Source organism: Thalassophryne amazonica, chromosome 8 (genome assembly GCF_902500255.1).
Source record: "Thalassophryne amazonica chromosome 8, fThaAma1.1, whole genome shotgun sequence".
NCBI lineage: Eukaryota > Metazoa > Chordata > Actinopteri > Batrachoidiformes > Batrachoididae > Thalassophryne > Thalassophryne amazonica.
The window spans coordinates 31759061-31778481 of record NC_047110.1 but is presented as its reverse complement, the minus strand read 5'-3'; the positions used below and the strand labels follow the sequence as shown (position 1 = coordinate 31778481).

General features: G+C 39.6%; 1 protein-coding gene across 1 annotated transcript in view; it reads left to right on the top strand.

Moving 5' to 3' along the window:
* Positions 1–19421, top strand: part of sv2 (synaptic vesicle glycoprotein 2) — a 45742-nt gene that overhangs the window by 11967 nt on the left and 14354 nt on the right. Inside the window, exons 2-7 of the mRNA XM_034175965.1 lie at positions 501–663; positions 6409–6530; positions 6776–6939; positions 7047–7127; positions 14971–15066; positions 16416–16504. Coding sequence (XP_034031856.1) covers positions 501–663; positions 6409–6530; positions 6776–6939; positions 7047–7127; positions 14971–15066; positions 16416–16504 — 715 coding nt within the window. The remainder of the gene's footprint in view (positions 1–500; positions 664–6408; positions 6531–6775; positions 6940–7046; positions 7128–14970; positions 15067–16415; positions 16505–19421) is intronic.

Below are 19421 nucleotides of genomic sequence, written 5' to 3'. Positions count from 1 at the left end.
AAAACTCAAATTCAGTTTGTTAGTAGTTGCAAATGTACTAGATACAATACTGGAATTTATCGGTTTTCTGTAACTTTCGTTACATTTTTGGGTGGTTTATCGTTTTATCTTTATCAAAGATAACTTTTTAGTTATCTTATCTGTTATCTGTGCCCACCACTGTGTTTGAATAATTATTTTATTTTCTAACTAGTCACTGAGATTAGCTATTTCTGGTATGTTACTAGTCCTGATCTTAGGACACTTATTTTCACTAGCTTATAGTACACTGGTGATGTTGCACACAGCATTGCTGGAAGTGGCATATATATATGGCACCGCCATATATAGTTTTGGAATGTGCCATTATAAAGAACAAACCAAGAAAAGTTGCAGTGAATTAAATGGTGTGTGTTTATATATAAAATGAGGAGAACTTGTGGTCACTTCTTATCAAACATTCATAAAACAACAAAGCTTGTTAATAATCATTTTCCTTCATTATGCATTTCCTTTTTTAGGTATGATGGTTGGTGGATATGTGTGGGGCTATCTGGCTGACCAGAGGGGGCGCTGTAGTGTCTTGGCCATATCCCTAACAATCAATGGGCTGTTTGGAGGTCTGGCCAGCATGGCTCCATGGTTCTGGCTTTTCCTCCTAATGCGGATTATCAGTGGTGTTGGGTGAGCAGATTTCCTACATGTTTTAACATTCTTTGGTCAATTAATTAAATTAAGTTGATTTACAGTTGTGGTCAGAAGTTCACATACATTCATCATAGGTAGGTATGAATGTCATGGAAATTCTGGGCCAGTTTGTAAGAGTAGTACACAAATTTTCAATAGGTTTGAGGTCAGGGCTTTGAGAAGGCCATTCCAGAAGATTGTCAGTTTGCTTTATCCAACCCACAACCAGCTTTGATGTGTGTTTGGGATCATTGTCCTATTGAAACATCCAATCATGGCCAAGTTTCAACTGTCTAGCTGTTTATTTGAGGTGGCATTAAAGAACCAGGGTTTGACCATAAACCTTTTCCACAGAATGCATTTGGCAGCTGCAAATTTTAGTCTAGCTTGAAGTCACTTTTGGAGCATAGGCTTCTTTCTTGGTCAGGACCTCCCAGTTCATGGTGATATACAACCCTAATTCCAATGAAGTTGGGACGTTGTGTAAAATGTAAATAAAAACAGAATACAATGATTTGCAAATCCTCTTCAACCTGTATTCAATTGAATACACCACAAAGACAAGATATTTAATGTGCAAACTGATAAATTTTGTTTTTGTGCAAATATTTGCTCATTTTGAAATGTATGCCTGCAACACGTTTCAAAAAAGTTGGGACAGTGGTATGTTTGCCACTGTGTTACATCACCTTTCCTTCTAACAACACTCAGTAAGCATTTGGGAACTGAGGACACTAATTGTTGAAGCTTTGTAGGTGGAATTATTTCCCATTCTTGCTTGATGTATGCCTTCAGTTGTTCAACAGTCCGGGGTCTCTGTTGTTGTATTTTGAACTTCATAATGTGCCACACATTTTCAATGGGCAACAGGTCTGGACTGCAGGCAGGCCAGTCTAGTACCCGCACTCTTTTACTACAAAGCCACACTGTTGTAACACGTGTAGAATGTGGCTTGGCATTGTCTTGCTGAAATAAGCAGGGACCTCCCTGAAAAAGCCATTGCTTGGATGGCAGCATGTGTTGCTCCAAAACCTGTACCTTTCAGCTTTGATGGTGCCATCACAGATGTGTAAGTTGCCCATGCCAGGGGCACTAACACACCCCCATACATCACAGATGTTGGCTTTTGAACTTTGCGCTGGCAACAATCTGGATGGTCTTTTTCCTCTTTTGTCTGTAAGACATGACGTCCATGATTTCCAAAAACAATTTGAAATGTGGACTCATCAGACCACAGCACACTTTTCCACTTTGCGTCTGTCCATTTCAAATGAGCTTGTGCCCAGAGAAGGTGGCGGTGTTTCTGGATGTTGCTGATGTATGGCTTTCGTTTTGCATGGTAGAGTTTTTTTTTTTTTTCTGGATTAATCTTTTTATTCACATAGCACTGCTATTATTGTGAACACTACTGTAGTTATGAAAGTTTTACAGAGGATTCATATCATGATAGGCAAGAGCTGCTGCTTCCTGTTGATAGCTGAGTTCGCACAGAAAATGACACGAGGATCGAGAAAAGTACAGGCTATGCAAACAACAAAACAAAATGCAGAAACACGCCGAACTTTTGAATGGACATTTTCGGTACAAAGTTCTACAGGATCAGGCCCGGATCCAGACCGGTTTGGACCGATGCAGCTGCATCGGTCAAATTTTTTTACGCATCGTTCGTCATCGGTTAAAAAAGAGAATAGCTGAACGTGTCCCCGCTGTGAACACAGCTTTTCGGTGGTTTTCATGTCAACCTATAGTCCGTAAATTATACGGATTTTTCCGAGTTTCAGAGTCATACGGACGTACAAATAAAGTCGGATATTCAGGGTTTGGTCTGTAATAAACCGTTTCTGCAGCGCGGCTCCACTTTGAAACCATGAACCATTGAAGCAATGCTTTGATCCAGTAGCTCGTTGGTTCTTTGATTCACTGCTCTTCAGAAACGGCAAGCCGCTTCTTAACCCCTTGCAAAGCCATTAAAATATCATCAGTCACTTTTGTGTGGATTAAAGTCACTAACTGGGACTCTTGTCTTGTTGCTGTCAAGAAACGAGAATCGTCCTCCGTTCCGTTCACACAGCTCGAAACGCTGCGTGGCTGAGACAGAGTCCGGTCGGAATGAATAACTTCAAAATTAATCGCCGCTTTAAATAAAATGACACCTCTTTCCAAATGTAATACAGACAAGAAACTACAATCGACTAAAACTTTTTTTTTTCCTCCCAAAATGAAACGTGCTGTATTTTCTTTTCAAATTACATCCTGAAGTGAAGCACAGCAGCTGTAAGCTCAGCTCAGATATATGGAAATACATTCATGCCAATAATGTCTGAAAGGAAATGCTTTTGACAAAAACTACAGATTTTGTTTATTCCTATTTATGTCCAGAGATCAAGGATTCACCATGTAGAGTTCATTATGTGCAAAGTTTAAGGATCCAGTGACCAAATTCATATTTATTTACTTTAACACTCAATAAAATGTTCAATTTCAGTTCAATTTAATCGGCTTATAAAGTGCCAAATCACAACAAAATCTAAATATACTAAAACAAATACATCACAGTTGTACACATATCAAATTGTGGTATGTGTACAACTGTGACGTATTTGTTTTAGTACATTTAGTCATGGACATGAATATTATTTTGATATGAAACAGGATAACAAATGACCTGCCAGTGGTTTTATATTTGATTTCATTAGTGTGTTTCAGTTGAAATTTACATTTTCAAATATATGCAATGTTTATTTACATTTTCAAATAAAACTGTGCTTTTAAGTAGCTTTTGAATTCATTTTTGGGTTTCACATATACCATGCGATTAATCACAGAAAGTCATTGAGTTAATGCGATTAAGATTTTTTTATGTTTGCCCACCCCTAATTTTTTCTTAACAACACAGCATATCACACAATCATACGTCAGTAATATATGTTACCTTAGTCATAGCACATCGTTGAACATGCCATAAAATAAACATCACAATCAGTTTTTTACAGGAAAGTACGTATACCTGGCTTCAGCATCACAACATCCAAAGGGAAAATGAATGGTGATACCAATGCGCTGCCAACACAATATACAAGAAATAGCAATTTAGGTGTACAAAATGTGGGTTTACATGAATAAGGCTTCCGCACGACCCCACCGGGCAGCAAAAATAGGCTTTTGAAGTCTTAACATGTATGTTATCTTTTCCATTTGGTAAAGTTCCATTACCTTTTGGTCCCAAATGTTGTAGGTGGGTGGCTCTAGTTGCATCCACTTAATTGTAATACACTTCAAAGCTGCTGTAAGGAGGATGTTTAAGAGATAAGATTTAGACCCTCCCTGCACCTCTTCCGGAACAATGCCAAGTATCGCAACTGTAACATCCTTTGGTATGACCACTTCCAAAATCTGGTTTAGAGCCCTGTACATCTCATCCCAAAAGTTTTTTAGTTTAGGACATGTCCAAAAGATGTGTGTATGGTTGGGTATTGCTGCATCACAGTTTCGCATGGTAGTGTTTTGACTTGCACTTGTAGATGTAGCAATGAACTGTGTTAACTGACAATGGTTTTCTGAAGTGTTCCTGAGCCCACTCGGAAAGATCCTTCACACAGTGATGTCAGTTTTTAATGCAGTGCCACCTGAGGGATCGAAGGTCACGGGGCTGGTTGGTTTTCGGCTTGCCGCTTACGTGTAGAAAGTTCTCCAGATTCTCTGAATCTTCTGATTATATTATGGACTGTAGATGATGGAATCCCTAAATTCCTTGCAGTTGAACATTGAGAAACTTTGTTCTTAAACTATTGGACTATTTTTTCACGCAGTTGTTCACAAAGTGGTGATCCTCGTACCATCTTTGCTTGTGAACGGCTGAGCCTTTTGGGGATGCTCCTTTTATACCCAATCATGACACTCACAATTAGTGTCCTCAGTTCCCACTGAGGACACTACTGAATGTTGTGTGTAGTAAGTGTTACAACACTTACTGAGTGTTGTTAGAAGGAAAGGTGATGTAACACAGTGGTAAACATACCACTGTCCCAACTTTTTTGAAACGTGTTGCAGGCATCCATTTCAAACTGAGAAAATATTTGCACAAAAACAATCAAGTTTATCAGTTTGAACATTAAATATCTTGTATTTGTGGTGTATTCAGTTGAATATAGGTTGAAGATGATTTGCAAATGATTGTATTATGTTTTTATTTACATTTCACACAACGTCCCAATTTTATTGGAATTGGGGTTGTAAAGCATGCTTCACTGTGGACAGTGATGCTGGTGGACAGCAGTTTCTAGTTAATGGCAGGCCTGAGCCTTGGTGGTTCCTGGGTTGTTGCTGAACATCTTAACCAATTTACTCTTATCTGAGGGTGACCATTTGGGTCTTCTTCCAGACTTTGGCAAAGTGATGACATATTAGACTAACTTACATACAGTTGTTTGAACTTGTGATCTTGGAATCAGCAGCTGTTTAGAAATGGCTCGAAGAGACCTTCCCAACTTGTGTAAATGCACAATTCTCCTTCTGAGATCTTCATTGAGTTCCTTGGACTTTCCCGTTGTTCTAAATATTGGTCAGTCCAATGAGTGCTGGCAAATGGAAACTACCATCATGAGTTAAGTGAAAGCACGTGTATATATTTAAACTTGCATGCATCATTTTGACCCTGTGTGAATTAGAGAAGATCAAAGATAAATTCAAGCTTGTGCACCCAATTCTACTTTTTTAAAGTAATTAATGATGTATGCTGTACATTCCACCCTGGCAAAAGAACAGTTCTAGGACATCATTAAAAGCCCCAAATTACAATTGACATTCATGGAATTGGAGTGTCTGGGTTAGTGGTTGTCCTGGATCAAGACTAAGTGTATCTACATGTGTGTTGAACTTGTCCTTGCCATGGCCTTACCTCTGCCATGGCATTCATCTTTCTGGGTCCTCTGTGTTTGATATTGATTGATGCTTGGCTAAAAGATGAAGTCATGAGGTTGCCGGACAGAGGGTAACTTTTGAGATGTGGGGATGGACTGATTGTATGCCAGGTTGGTTGTCTTCCAAGATCCAAGGTGGTTCCTGTAGTGTTGTAGATGTGGGAATGTGTTAGACCAGTGCACGCTCCCAGCCTTGAGTTGAATAACCGCACATAGTATACTGTAGCTGTAACAAGCATCAAAACTGTGATCTTTGCAGGATCATCTCTCTAAGCACTGAGATTGTGTTAATTTAGCATATACATAAGTTACTGGTTTCCACAACCAGTCCTTGCAAGCATTGAACTGAGTCAGAAGCAGAACATATCCCTGACAAACATCTGTCTTTCCTGGGGAAAGAAAAGTCTCTGCCTCTGCACACCACTCCCAGTATCTGTGTATAGGCTGGCTATGGTGTCCAGCAACCTACTGGGGATCCCACAAATTTTCAGGACTTCCCAGAGATCTGACAATCAACTGAATTGAAGGCTTTATGAAAATCAGCATTGGCTGCAAAGATGCACTGCCGATACTTGCGCTTGCATTCTTTGAGTACTAGCAGAGCTCAAGTGCAGTTGATGGTTGATGTATTTGAAAATTAAAATTACAACTACCTCAACACTCCACAAAAACAAATACCCCATCAGACCAGGAAGGTAAATTTATTAAAGGCCCAGACCACACACACTACTAAAATCATTGCTTTAAAATTTATTAAAATGGGCTAAAATTGCTTTGCTAAGGAGTCACATGCCATTGATAAACATTTTCATCCTTCCTGTAGGGTTGGTGGCTCACTCCCTGTGATCTTCTCCTACTTCTCAGAGTTTATGCCTCGCTTGAGGAGAGGTGCTATGATCAGCTGCTTAGCCACCTTTTGGATGGCAGGAAACATCATGGCTGCAGGTGGGAAAACCCAAAACAAAACCCAAATGATAAATTTATCAGGACAGAATGTATTATATCCAGTAATGTGCTCCAGGTGATGATCATTGGAAAAACTGTTCAGTTTGCCTGACAATCAAGAAACAATCCAATGTGCTCTGTCCAAAAATCTTGTCTTACTTTCCTGGATCTTTGTTGGACCTGGAGAAAGTTTAATGTCAAAAAGTGACAAGAAGCAATTAGAGGTTAACTTATTTTTCCTGCAGGCATGGCGTGGTTAGTGATTCCAAGTACCTCTGCACATTTTTCCCTGGGGAGCCTAGACTTCCAGAGCTGGAGAGTGTTTGTAATACTGTGCTCCATTCCCAGCCTCACCTCAGCACTCCTTTTCAAGCTGCTGATGCCTGAAAGCCCCAAGTTCCTCATGGAGGTATTCATGGAGGCATTATCTCAGGAGTAGCAAAAAATGGTTACTCTCTGCCTTTTCTTTTTTCTTTCTCTGTGTGTTTTCATTGACATTTTACCCCGTGTTTGTAGATTGGCAAGGAGAAAGAGGCGATCCATGTTTTCCATGTGATGTTTAAGATCAACACAATGGGACAAAACAAAACCTTTCCGGTATGAATTAAATACTTTTCCAAAGTGCTGTAACAGGACCACCTGTTGTTTTTAATGAAGTCTTGAAGTGGTCAAAATGATAGGAAGTGTTGGTGGACACAGGAGAGTACAAATGGAGACTCAATGGAACTGTGAACAAAAGCCTCCATTGAAAGGTATCAGAGTCTCATGCACTGTGTGCATGCTGGAGCGTGGTGTTCCCTTGAGCCGTTATTGTTCATTTCATCCTCTCGCCATGCTATGTTGCTTTCCCCCTTGTAGTGAACTATTGTTTTCTCCCTACGTGTAGGCCTTTCTGGGTGTTTTTTTTCCCCACTGTGATTGTATTATTGTTGTGGTGGTGTCTTTTCAGGGTTACTTTCGATTTGATGTCACACTCTTGTGTTAGTGTCTTTTTTTTTTTTTTTTTTTTTTTTCTCCACATCTTTTCTGCTGACTCTCTTGTGTTCTCAGTGGTCTTAGTTTAATATTGGTTCCTTGTGATTCTGGCCCTTTTTGGAATCCAATGTTACAGGGTTGCACAGATCCGCGTTGGAATTTGGTACAGGTTTTACACCAGATACTGTTCCTGTCGCAGCTCCAGTTATACTTGGAGAAACACACACACACCCCCTAGACTTCTGAAGAAGTCTCCCACCCAAGCACTAACCAGGACCTAGCCTTTGAGATCTGATTAGATCAGGCTTACACAGAGCTGGCTGCCTTTGGAGCAACAGGTCGTGGGTTCAAACCCCGGTCAGGACACACATCCAGTAAGGGTCCCCAGGCCAGACTCCCCCAGCCTACCTCAAAATCATATGCGAGAGACGAATAAATGAAGCCATACCGGCTCTGACGTCACCCTGGTTAACAAGGTCCACATCAGTTGTTGAGGAACCAAGACATACTAATGGGAAATGGGCTACTGGAACAAGACATACATGACGAAGGACTGACAACATGGAACTGATGGAATGCTGCTATGACAGCATACCCAATGAGAGAGGTTACATACAACACGCGTGTATCATATATATATATATATTACTGATAAAAAACAAGAAATACTTTTTGGAGGGGCAGATAGGGTAATATTGACTTTTATTAAAGATTCAGTGAACAATGATGACAAGGTCTGGAGACACACAAATGTTCCGTAAAAATCTATTGTAGCATAAAAATTAATAATTAAAAAACTAAGTTTAGCACCAAAACTATTTTCATACCACATCATACTGACATCTGTGATATTATGTGGTACAAATATGAAAGAGCTGAATTACTGTCAACATGGTCAGCCATGACCTTGAAAATGTTACATTTTTGGTAAAATTTCAAAAGACAGAAAATTTTAATTTGTTTAAAATGTGTATATAATCGTGGGATTTCCTTCTAAAACATTGACATTATAATTGTGCCAAATATCAACTCTCCATCTGTGTTTTTACTTTTTTACAACTCTGTGATAATATTAACATGTCCAATTCACTGAATATGCCTTAGACTTTAGTTACATCAGTCATTAAGAAATACAAACAGTGTGATTACCGTATGTGTAGCTAAGCTGTTTGGAGTTGTCAGTTTTTAAAACCTGTATGGACAAGAAGATAGTTAAGGGAAGCCACCAAGACCCCCTTCAGACTGGAGTTGGCAATCTGAATTGCTTTCTAGCTGGATGTGTACAAACTCTTTCTGGTTCAAGCTGTATGTTTGAAGTGCTGTGTTCACATGTCACTGTCAGTAAAACCATCCCAGTGCTCGTTATAGTAGAATTTCTGTCATCCACAGCTGCAAACTGCAGTTGACGACATAGGGCAGGCCATTTTTCAATGATATTGACACGGACAATAATTTACTTAATTGAAAGATGTAACAGGGTTTTAGTGTTTTGCACAGCATTATATTAAAGCAGAAAATCCTGGCTCTGATGGCAGTTCATAAAGTTAGCTTATTGTGAGGTTATGAATTCTGTTCTGAAATATATCACACATTTATGTTTACCTGTTTAAACCCAGGCAACTCTGTTCACTTGACTAATTCATCTCTTGCTGTCCATTTGGCCTAGGAAATGACAGAAAGGAAGAAAGAAAACAATCCGTCTTTAAAATGATTGAACTGTTCAGATTCAGAAAAAAACCTATCTGGCCCGAGCCGGATTGCGAACCCCAATCTGAATGGAGTTCAAGATGCATAAACTCTGGCACATACAGTAAGGTATTATAATGGCTTATATGTGCTTGTCTGCATACAAATTAACTTGGAAATGGATCAGCAGATATCCCAAACTTGCTTGGTAGGAATATTCTCTCTCTCTCTGTCTCTCTCTCTCTCTCTCTCTCTCTCTGTCTCAACACACATATATATATATATATATATATATATATATATATATATATATATATATACATACATACAGTGGTGGGCACACTTCCGATAATCTGATAACCGATAATTATCGAAGATAAAGTTTTCATTATCGGATTATCTTTTCAGATAACTTTGAAAACGATTATCGGACTAATTATCTTCCGATAAATTTTAACATGGTAAAGAAAGGTGACCAGATGTGTAGTTCTACCCTCTAGAAACGGAGGAGAGCTGGTTCTAGAAGAAACTGCTCTATCCTCTGCAGTCAAAGGAGAACTGGTCACAAAAAAAACATTTATTTTAACCCCATACTGATATGTGGCCAATATCACCCAAGTCATCTAGAGGCATACATTTTTAATTTAACCAAACTTATTTCAGACAAGTTATTTAAACTGTTACTTCTGAAGTTTTATAAAGTGAAAATATCAAATATGTTTTAGTTTTAAAGTAATGCGCTAATTTTTCAGGTTTTAATGTGGGCATGCTGTACCCAGCAGTGCATTATGGGTAGGATACGGTAATCTCAGTACAGTCACGACAGGAGAATGCATTTGAGACACGCTGATCAGCACAACAGCATTAAACTCTAGTGCCTAAAACTCTTGTGAATATATTCTCTGGGTTTATAGACGTTTTTGTTTGCTTTTATTAAATTCCACGCATCTTAAACATGGCAAGTAGCAACACAGATTATCTGGAATTTTGTTTTGGCAAGTTTTGAAAGTCTCTACTGCCATCTACTGGCCAGTAGTGTTCATGGCAGTGCTCAGACTCAAGCTGGGCAGACACTGTACCACAGAACTGCATGGTGTAAAAGTTCAGAGTGCCCGATTTATGTTCTCACACACAGTGTGTTCAAAAACCACACATCGGACTCGTGTTTCCAGAAGCAAAACATAAACAGATGCTTTTTTTTTTTTTTCCAAACTTGATTTACAAAAACTCTCAATAGGAGACATCAAAGTTTAAAAAATAAATAAATAAATTAGAAAACAGCTCTGCGGTGTTTGCACAGGCACAAGAATATCAAACAGGTTTGATTTTCATCTGACCATACGATCGGCAATCGGGAGGTAGTCGCGAGATGTTAAATGCAGCTTGTTACTCCATGTATACTAAACGATGCAGGACGCGTGATTAACCTGAAACTCGGTGTGATCCAAAAAATTCTCACACGAATGAAAAATCAGCTGAAAAAGGGCAAAAACTCACACTGGCACCAGTAGTTGACAGTGTTCTATTTGACACCGGTTATATCAGATGGTTATCTAATTACAACTTGGCTTTTTTTTTTTTTTTTTTTTTTTTGAAAATGGCTGTTTTGCCATATTTTCAAAAGCACATTTATCTGTAAACACCAACACACGACACACCTCACATTAACGTGTTGGTTTACATAAAATTAATCAACCAATCAGTGTAGCGGAGGCACATTTTACCCAGAATGCCATCTGTCTGTGTTTGTTACAAAACTTCAGAATTAGTGCATTATTCAACATTAAAAGATATGTTATATCTTACACTCAACAAAAATATAAACGCAGCACTTTTGGTTTTGCTCCCATTTTGTATGAGATGAACTCAAAGATCTAAAACTTTTTCCACATACACAATATCACCATTTCCCTCAAATATTGTTCACAAACCAGTCTAAATCTGTGATAGTGAGCACTTCTCCTTTGCTGAGATAATCCATCCCATCTCACAGGTGTGCCATATCAAGATGCTGATTAGACACCATGATTAGTGCACAGGTGTGCCTTAGACTGTCCACAATAAAAGGCCACTCTGAAAGGTGCAGTTTTATCACACAGCACAATGCCACAGATATCGCAAGATTTGAGGGAGCGTGCAATTGGCATGCTGACAGCAGGAATGTCAACCAGAGCTGTTGCTCGTGTATTGAATGTTCATCTCTCTACCATAAGCCGTCTCCAAAGGCGTTTCAGAGAATTTGGCAGTACATCCAACCAGCCTCACAACCGCAGACCATGTGTAACCACACCAGCCCAGGACCTCCACATCCAGCATGTTCACCTCCAAGATCGTCTGAGACCAGACACTCGGACAGCTGCTGAAACAATCGGTTTGCATAACCAAAGAATTTCTGCACAAACTGTCAGAAACCGTCTCAGGGAAGCTCATCTGCATGCTCGTCGTCCTCATCGGGGTCTCGACCTGACTCATGTTCGTCGTCGTAACCGACTTGAGTGGGCAAATGCTCACATTCGCTGGCGTTTGGCACGTTGGAGAGGTGTTCTCTTCACAGATGAATCCCGGTTCACACTGTTCAGGGCAGATGGCAGACAGCGTGTGTGGCGTCGTGTGGGTGAGCGGTTTTCTGATGTCAATGTTGTGGATCGAGTGGCCCATGGTGGAGGTGGGGTTATGGTATGGGCAGGCGTCTGTTATGGATGAAGAACACAGGTGCATTTTATTGATGGCATTGAATGCACAGAGATACCGTGATGAGATCCTGAGGCCCATTGTTGTGCCATACATCCAAGAACATCACCTCATGTTGCAGCAGGATAATGCACGGCCCCATGTTGCAAGGATCTGTACACAGTTCTTGGAAGCTGAAAATGTCCCAGTTCTTGCATGGCTGGCATACTCACCGGACATGTCACCCATTGAGCATGTTTGGGATGCTCGGGACCGGCGTATACGACAGCGTGTACCAGTTCCTGCCAGTATCCAGCAACTTCGCACAGCCATTGAAGATGAGTGGACCAACATTCCACAGGCCACAATTGACAACCTGATCAACTCTATGCGAAGGAGATGTGTTGCACTGCATGAGGCAAATGGTGGTCACACCAGATACTGACTGGTATCCCCCCCCCCCCCCCCCCAATAAAACAAAACTACACCTTTCAGAGTGGCCTTTTATTGTGGACAGTCTAAGGCACACCTGTGCACTAATCAGCATCTTGGTATGGCACACCTGTGAGGTGGGATGGATTATCTCAGCAAAGGAGAAGTGCTCACTATCACAGATTTAGACTGGTTTGTGAACAATATTTGAGGGAAATGGTGATATTGTGTATGTGGAAAAAGTTTTAGATCTTTGAGTTCATCTCATACAAAATGGGAGCAAAACCAAAAGTGTTGCGTTTATATTTTTGTTGAGTGTAACCTTGCACAAATGACAGAATTGACATTAATGGAGTTATTCTCTCAGTATTCATTTTATTTATACACCAAACCATAAGTCAGCAGGGCTTTATTTTCCTAGACCTCGGCCTGATGGCAGCACGGTGATTGGGCAGAGTTGAGCTTTCTGGCTTCTCTGTGGCGTCTGTGCTGGAAGCCATGTAGTCAACAGGAGCTTCCAACAGGGGGCAGGACACTGAAAGACAGAAGTGCTGACTCATTGTTTGGGTCTGTTGTCGCTTTTGATGCTTCCAAAAGCGATCGTGGTGTTAAAACTCAAAATCAGCTTGTTAGTAGTTGCAAGTATACCGGAGACAATACTGGAATTTATTGGTCATCAGTTATCTGTAACTTCTGATACATTTTTGGGTGGTTTATCACTTTATCTTTATCGAAGAGAACTTTTCAGTTATCTGATTATCTGTTATTGAAGTTAATTTTTTGGTTATCTGTGCCCACCACTATATATACAACCCCTGGCAATAATTATGGAATCAGCGGCCTCGGAGGATGTTCATTCAGTTGTTTAATTTTGTAGAAAAAAAGCAGATCACAGACATGACACAAAACTAAAGTCATTTCAAATGGCAACTTTCTGGCTTTAAGAAACACTATAAGAAATCAGGAAAAATAATTGTGGCAGTCAGTAATGGTTACTTTTTTAGACCAAGCAGAGGGAAAAAAAATATGGACTCACTCAATTCTGAAGAATAAATTATGGAATCACCCTGTAAATTTTCATCCCCAAAACTAACACCTGCATCAAATCAGATCTGCTTGTTAGTCTGCATCTAAAAAGGAGTGATCACACCTTGAAGAGCTGTTGCACCAAGTGGACTGACATGAATCATGGCTCCAACACGAGAGATGTCAGTTGAAACAAAGGAGAGGATTATCAAACTCTTAAAAGAGGGTAATTCATCACGCAGTGTTGCAAAAGATGTTGGTTGTTCACAGTCAGCTGTGTCTAAACTCTGGACCAAATACAAACAACATGGGAAGGTTGTTAAAGGCAAACATACTGGTACACCAAGGAAGACATCAAAGTGTCAAGACAGAAAACTTAAAGCAGTATGTCTCAAAAATCAAAAATGCACAACAAAACAAATGAGGAACGAATGGGAGGAAACTGGATTCAATGTCTGTGACCAAACTGTAAGAAACCGCCTAAAGGAAATGGGATTCACATACAGAAAAGCTAAACAAAAGCCATCATTAACACCTAAACAGAAAAAAACAAGGTTACAATGGGCTAAGGAAAAGCAATCGTGGACTGTGGATGACTGGATGAAAGTCATATTCAGTGATTAATCTCGAATCTGCATTGGGCAAGGTGATGATGCTGGAACTTTTGTTTGGTGTCGTTCCAATGAGATTTATAAAGATGACTGCCTGAAGAGAACATGTAAATTTCCACAGTCATTGATGATACGGGGCTGCATGTCAGGTAAAGGCACTGGGGAGATGGCTGTCATTACATCATCAATAAATGCACAAGTTTACGTTGATATTTTGGACACTCTTCTTATCCCATCAATTGAAAGGAAGTTTGGGGATGATGAAATCATTTCTCAAGATGATAATGCATCTTGCCATAGAGCAAAAACTGTGAAAACATTCCTTGCAAAAAGACACATAGGGTCAATGTCATGGCCTGCAAATAGTCCAGATCTTAATCCAATTGGAAAATCTTTGGTGGAAGTTGAAGAAAATGGTCCATGACAAGGCTCCAACCTGCAAAGCTGATCTGGCAACAGTAATCAGTGAAAGTTGGAGCCAGACTGATGAAGAGTACTGTTTGTCACTCATTAAGTCCATGCCTCAGAGACTGCAAGCTGTTATAAAAGCCAGAGGTGGTGCAACAAAATACTAGTGATGTGTTGGAGCGTTCTTTTGTTTTTCATGATTCCATAATTTTTTCCTCAGAATTGAGTGATTCCATATTTTTTTTTCCCTCTGTTTGCTCTAAAAAAGTAACCATTACTGACTGCCACAATTTTTTTTTCCTGATTTCTTATAGTGTTTCTTAAAGCCAGAAAGTTGCCATTTGAAATGACTTTAGTTTTGTGTCATGTCTGTGATCTGCTTTTTTTCCTACAAAATTAAACAACTGAATGAACATCCTCTGAGGCCGGTGATTCCATAATTTTTGCCAGGGGGTGTGTGTGTGTGTGTATGTGTGTGTGTGTGTATATATATATATATATATATATATATATATATATATATATATATATATATATATATATATATATATATATATATATATTCAACAGCTTTGAAATTGTCAACATAAATTGTGCTTAACATTTAAAGGTGATTTGAATTTGTTTTGCAGGAAATTGGTTTATGTACAAACTCAAAGCAACAAGGAAGTTTGAAAGATGGAATGCAGTGTTCACGTTGTCAGCAAATCATCAGTATTTTTTATTTGGTAATGTCACTCACCCATATAAAGTCATTTCATCAGAAAATATGATGAAAAGACTAAGCTCACTTTTTTAAGCCATAGTTGTATTAAAAAATCTAATATTTTCACACACATATATATTATGCAAATAATGAATGTTTGAGTTCAATGGTATGAATATTTCATGAGCTGAAAGCTGGAACATACCATTCAATGAGACGAAGCTGAGTTGAATGGTATGTTCCAGCTTTCACCGAATTAAATATATGTTCCATTGAACAAATGTAAAAACATTCATTATTTGTTTTATATAACGGCAAAAACAGATCCTTGTCATTTGACTTTTTATTCATTTATAAACATCAGAAAAGGGACTTACACTTTGGTGTTCCACTGCTACTAAAGTCCAAATTGTGATGTTGTAGTCCAGTGTTGCTGTGCACTGACTTTGGACTTCCTTAAAAAAAAAAGACTTTGTGTACTTCCTCAGTCCAGCCAAAAATGACATCAACTCTTCAGCTGAACAGCTTTTCATGCATCCAGATGGTTTACAGTGGAGTGGAGTGTGTGTTAAAAGAATTAGCAGCGTCAGTTAGCTCAATCAAATCATGTCTCTAATCAAATTGTTGTCCCCTGAGCGCACACACACGCAACCAGATCAGCACTTGTGCGTGCGCGTGTACTACCAAAAAAAAAGACTGTGTAGTTCCTCAGTCCATCCAAAAATCACGTCAGCTAAACAGCTCTTCATGCATCCAGACGGTTTACTGCGGCGTGGATTTTGTGTGTTACAAGAATCAGCAGCGTCAGTTACCTCAGTCGAATTATGTCTCGTCAGAGTTGTCGTTCCCCACGCGCGCACACGCTAACACGCGCGCACACGCTAACACGCGCGCACACTCACACGCAACCGGGTCGCGCTTGTGCGAGCGTGTACTACCAAAAGAGACTGTGTACATCCTCAGTGCAGTGAAAAAAAAAAAAATCACGTCAGAAATGAGTCCAGCTTTTCATTCTTTCTTCCTGCTAACAGCCTCCAGACAGCACAGTGGATTTGTTTTGTGTGTGCAGAGTGCAGTGGTACCAAACATATGGAACCAAATTTGCATTCTAAATGCAATGCAACACATGGGATGAATTAATCCATGTCATGTGACATACAAAGCACCAATCAAATGATAAGGATCCACTCAGCCGTTATATAAATATTAACTTTTCTACTGACTGACAGATAGTTGACAGGAGGTTTAGGTTTTTTGTGGTACCTGAAGTAGCTGTTATTTTTAAAACAATTATCAATTTATAATAGTGACTTCTTATTGTTGCAGATGGTGTTTTTAACTTTTGCTGTTATCATTTCCTCTGACCTGCAGGGATTTCTACCCATTATAAAGCTGTTTAATGGACCACTCAAATCCAGGAGCATTGTGCTGCTCATTATCTTCTACTGCATTTCTTTTGGGTGAGAAATCCTAAATTTACCATTTCATTGAATGAGAAAGTGTGTATCTGTGTGACAGTGACTGAGTGCATGCTAGCAGAGGTACCCGGCTTTGCCCGGGTGATGAAAAAAATAAACCTTTTCATTTGTAGTTTTTAACCACTGCTTCAGTTTTCATTACCAAGTTTTAAATATTTATCCTTGGTGGAGCTATGCACTCTGTTAGTGCTCTAGTTCAGTGTTTTTCAAACTGTGAGGCGTTCCCACTATTTGTACAATGTTTCAGTAATTACATTTGCTGAATAAAATCTTATATAGGAGGAGACAGAGGACATGAAATGAGATGGAAACGATTGATCTGCTGTGGCGACTCCTAACGGGAACAGCCGAAAGACAAAGAAGAAGGTATGCTTATGTATTTTGGGTCAAGGATGAACGCCGCCAAAATGGAACATTGATGTGACTAATATTTTTGGAGAAACTGCGGATATTAGCTAACAACACTGAACAATGGACGTTGCTAATTACATTCTGGACTCACACGCCAGTCCAACAGGGGGAGGTCCCGGAGCGCAGAGGATGGGTGGCTCCGGTGCAGGAAAAAAAAGAAGGGCGGGGGGGTGGGGGCGTACGAACAACGCTGTGCGCCACACCAAAAATAAACTGGGCATGTATTGTAGGCCTAATAACACTAGTCACACCAAATCCGGATAGAGTACAAATTCCTGTTTAATGATTATAAACAGACACACGCAGAACACAATGCGTGGCTCTCCCTTTACTCACTGCCTCCGGGGGTACGGATGCGGGACCCGCAAAGAATCCAAGTCCTCTCTCGGTGGCGACGGAGCTCTGCGGCTACTGTCAACATCTGGATCAAAACAGCGAGCGTAGCCTCTGGACCTGTTGCTAGATTTGGTGCAATTCCGCACAGCAGACAGGAGGGCGGTGGTGTGATTGACAGTGAGAGCAATTGCGGTGATTTTTTTTTTTATTTATATATATATATATATATATATATATATATATATTGTTAGTCAAGAGAGGTGGCGGATCACAGATCCAGTATAAATAGCTGGCGGAGCCAACGTCAGAGGTTCCGGAGCGCGCTCCGGCTTGCTCCCCCTCAAATTAAGCGCTGGTGATAATATAATAGTGTGGATATGATAAGAACCAAAAACGTCTAACTACATTAAGACAGTAAATTAAATTAAATAAACCTTAAGAAAATTATGTAATTAACAGGAAATAAAAGGGTCGAGTTCTTCTTCTAAAAACTGTTTGAAAAATGTCAGCTACCTATTTTATAAACATGACCCAATCTAGAGCCTATGGATCCCCACGGGCAACATGTCAGTTTTGTTTTTAATTTTGTTTCACATTCTTTATTTTACTGGCTTAGAATTATTAACACCATGATTCCACACAATCTAATACAGTCAGTGGCATTTTGCACCTGTAAACCTGGGTCCATATCCACAAAGCAACTCAGTCCTCTTATAGAGCTCCTAACTTATCCTAAAATTTCCTGGCAAGGAATCTTGGCCTAAAAGTGAGCCAGCAGGTGTCTGAGAGCAACTCTGAGCAAGGAGGGGACAAAAACTCCTATCTTTGTGAGGAGGCAGGGTTGACCCCATTGCTAGGTATAACTCAGTCATTTAATTTAATTAAATTTATTTCATTTATATAGCTCCAAATCACAGCAAAGTTGCCTCAAGGAGCTTCACACAAGTCAGATCTAACCTTACCAACCGCAGCATTCCTCTAAGAGCTGTGATTGGTTGTCACGAAAAAGGGAAGGAGAATTAAAAAACAAATGCCCACCCTCCTAGTTTGAATGGACAGAAAAATCAACCAATCATATCAGCTGAACTGCATTAAGACGTGTCATCATGAGGATAACTTCGTTATGATGAAACCCAGCAAAATTAAATGAATTGTTGCACAGCATGAAAATGTTTGAATGGACCTCATTCACATGCCGATTATCTATATATTAAAGGCATGCGTTCATGCATATATGTATGAGTTTATTTAGTACATTCATTGTGAGTACATAATATAATTGTAAATAAATGTATAAATATAATTAATATAAATATAATTGTAAGTACAAAAACACTTATTTCCATTGTGGTCTATTTCAAAATCTAATGACAAAATAGATGTAATAATAATTGAAAATAACAATATTAATAATACACATATTAAGTGTGTATGTGATATCATGAACTAAACAGTGCATAAGTACATTAAGCCAGTAAATGAACATAAAATAATTACATAGATAAATATGTTAAATATGCAATAAAACATACTTAAATATGCCCATCATTTCATTTTTTTCGTTATTAACCCTAAGTTGCCCCTCTCCCAACTTTGTTGGAGTGCTTGTTGATGACGTTGTCGTATCTTCCTCAGTGAGTCTGAATGACTGGAAAAGGCTGCAGTCAGTGCTTTAGTCACAGGCTCCATCTCCACCTCAGTAGAGCGCACTGCTCCATTCATGTGATTTCATGACTGTCCATCTGTGACCATGGGTCATCTACAGAGGAACAGACAGTTCATACCTGTATTGTTCGCTTGATAACAGGGATTCAATAAAATGTGGCATTTTTTTATGGTGTTGTTTTTTTAATATGTTTATCTCCTTTTGATTTCAGGCATTTTACAGACCTTTTATAGGACAGTGATGGTAGCGCAGTGGTTAAGTTTCTGGCTGGCAATCAGAGGTTTTGTAAATTGCAGGTTCGAATCCCGTGGGTGGTATGTATTCTCCCCCCCCACAGCAGCTGCGCGATGTGGTTACACATGTTCCAGCTGCTCACACTGTGTTCCCACTGCGACAGTTGCGTGCACTCTTTTTGTGCACAAAACCGTCACAGTGGGATCATTCACGTGTCCCTTCCGACATCGGCTTGATGTGTTCGTGGTTCGC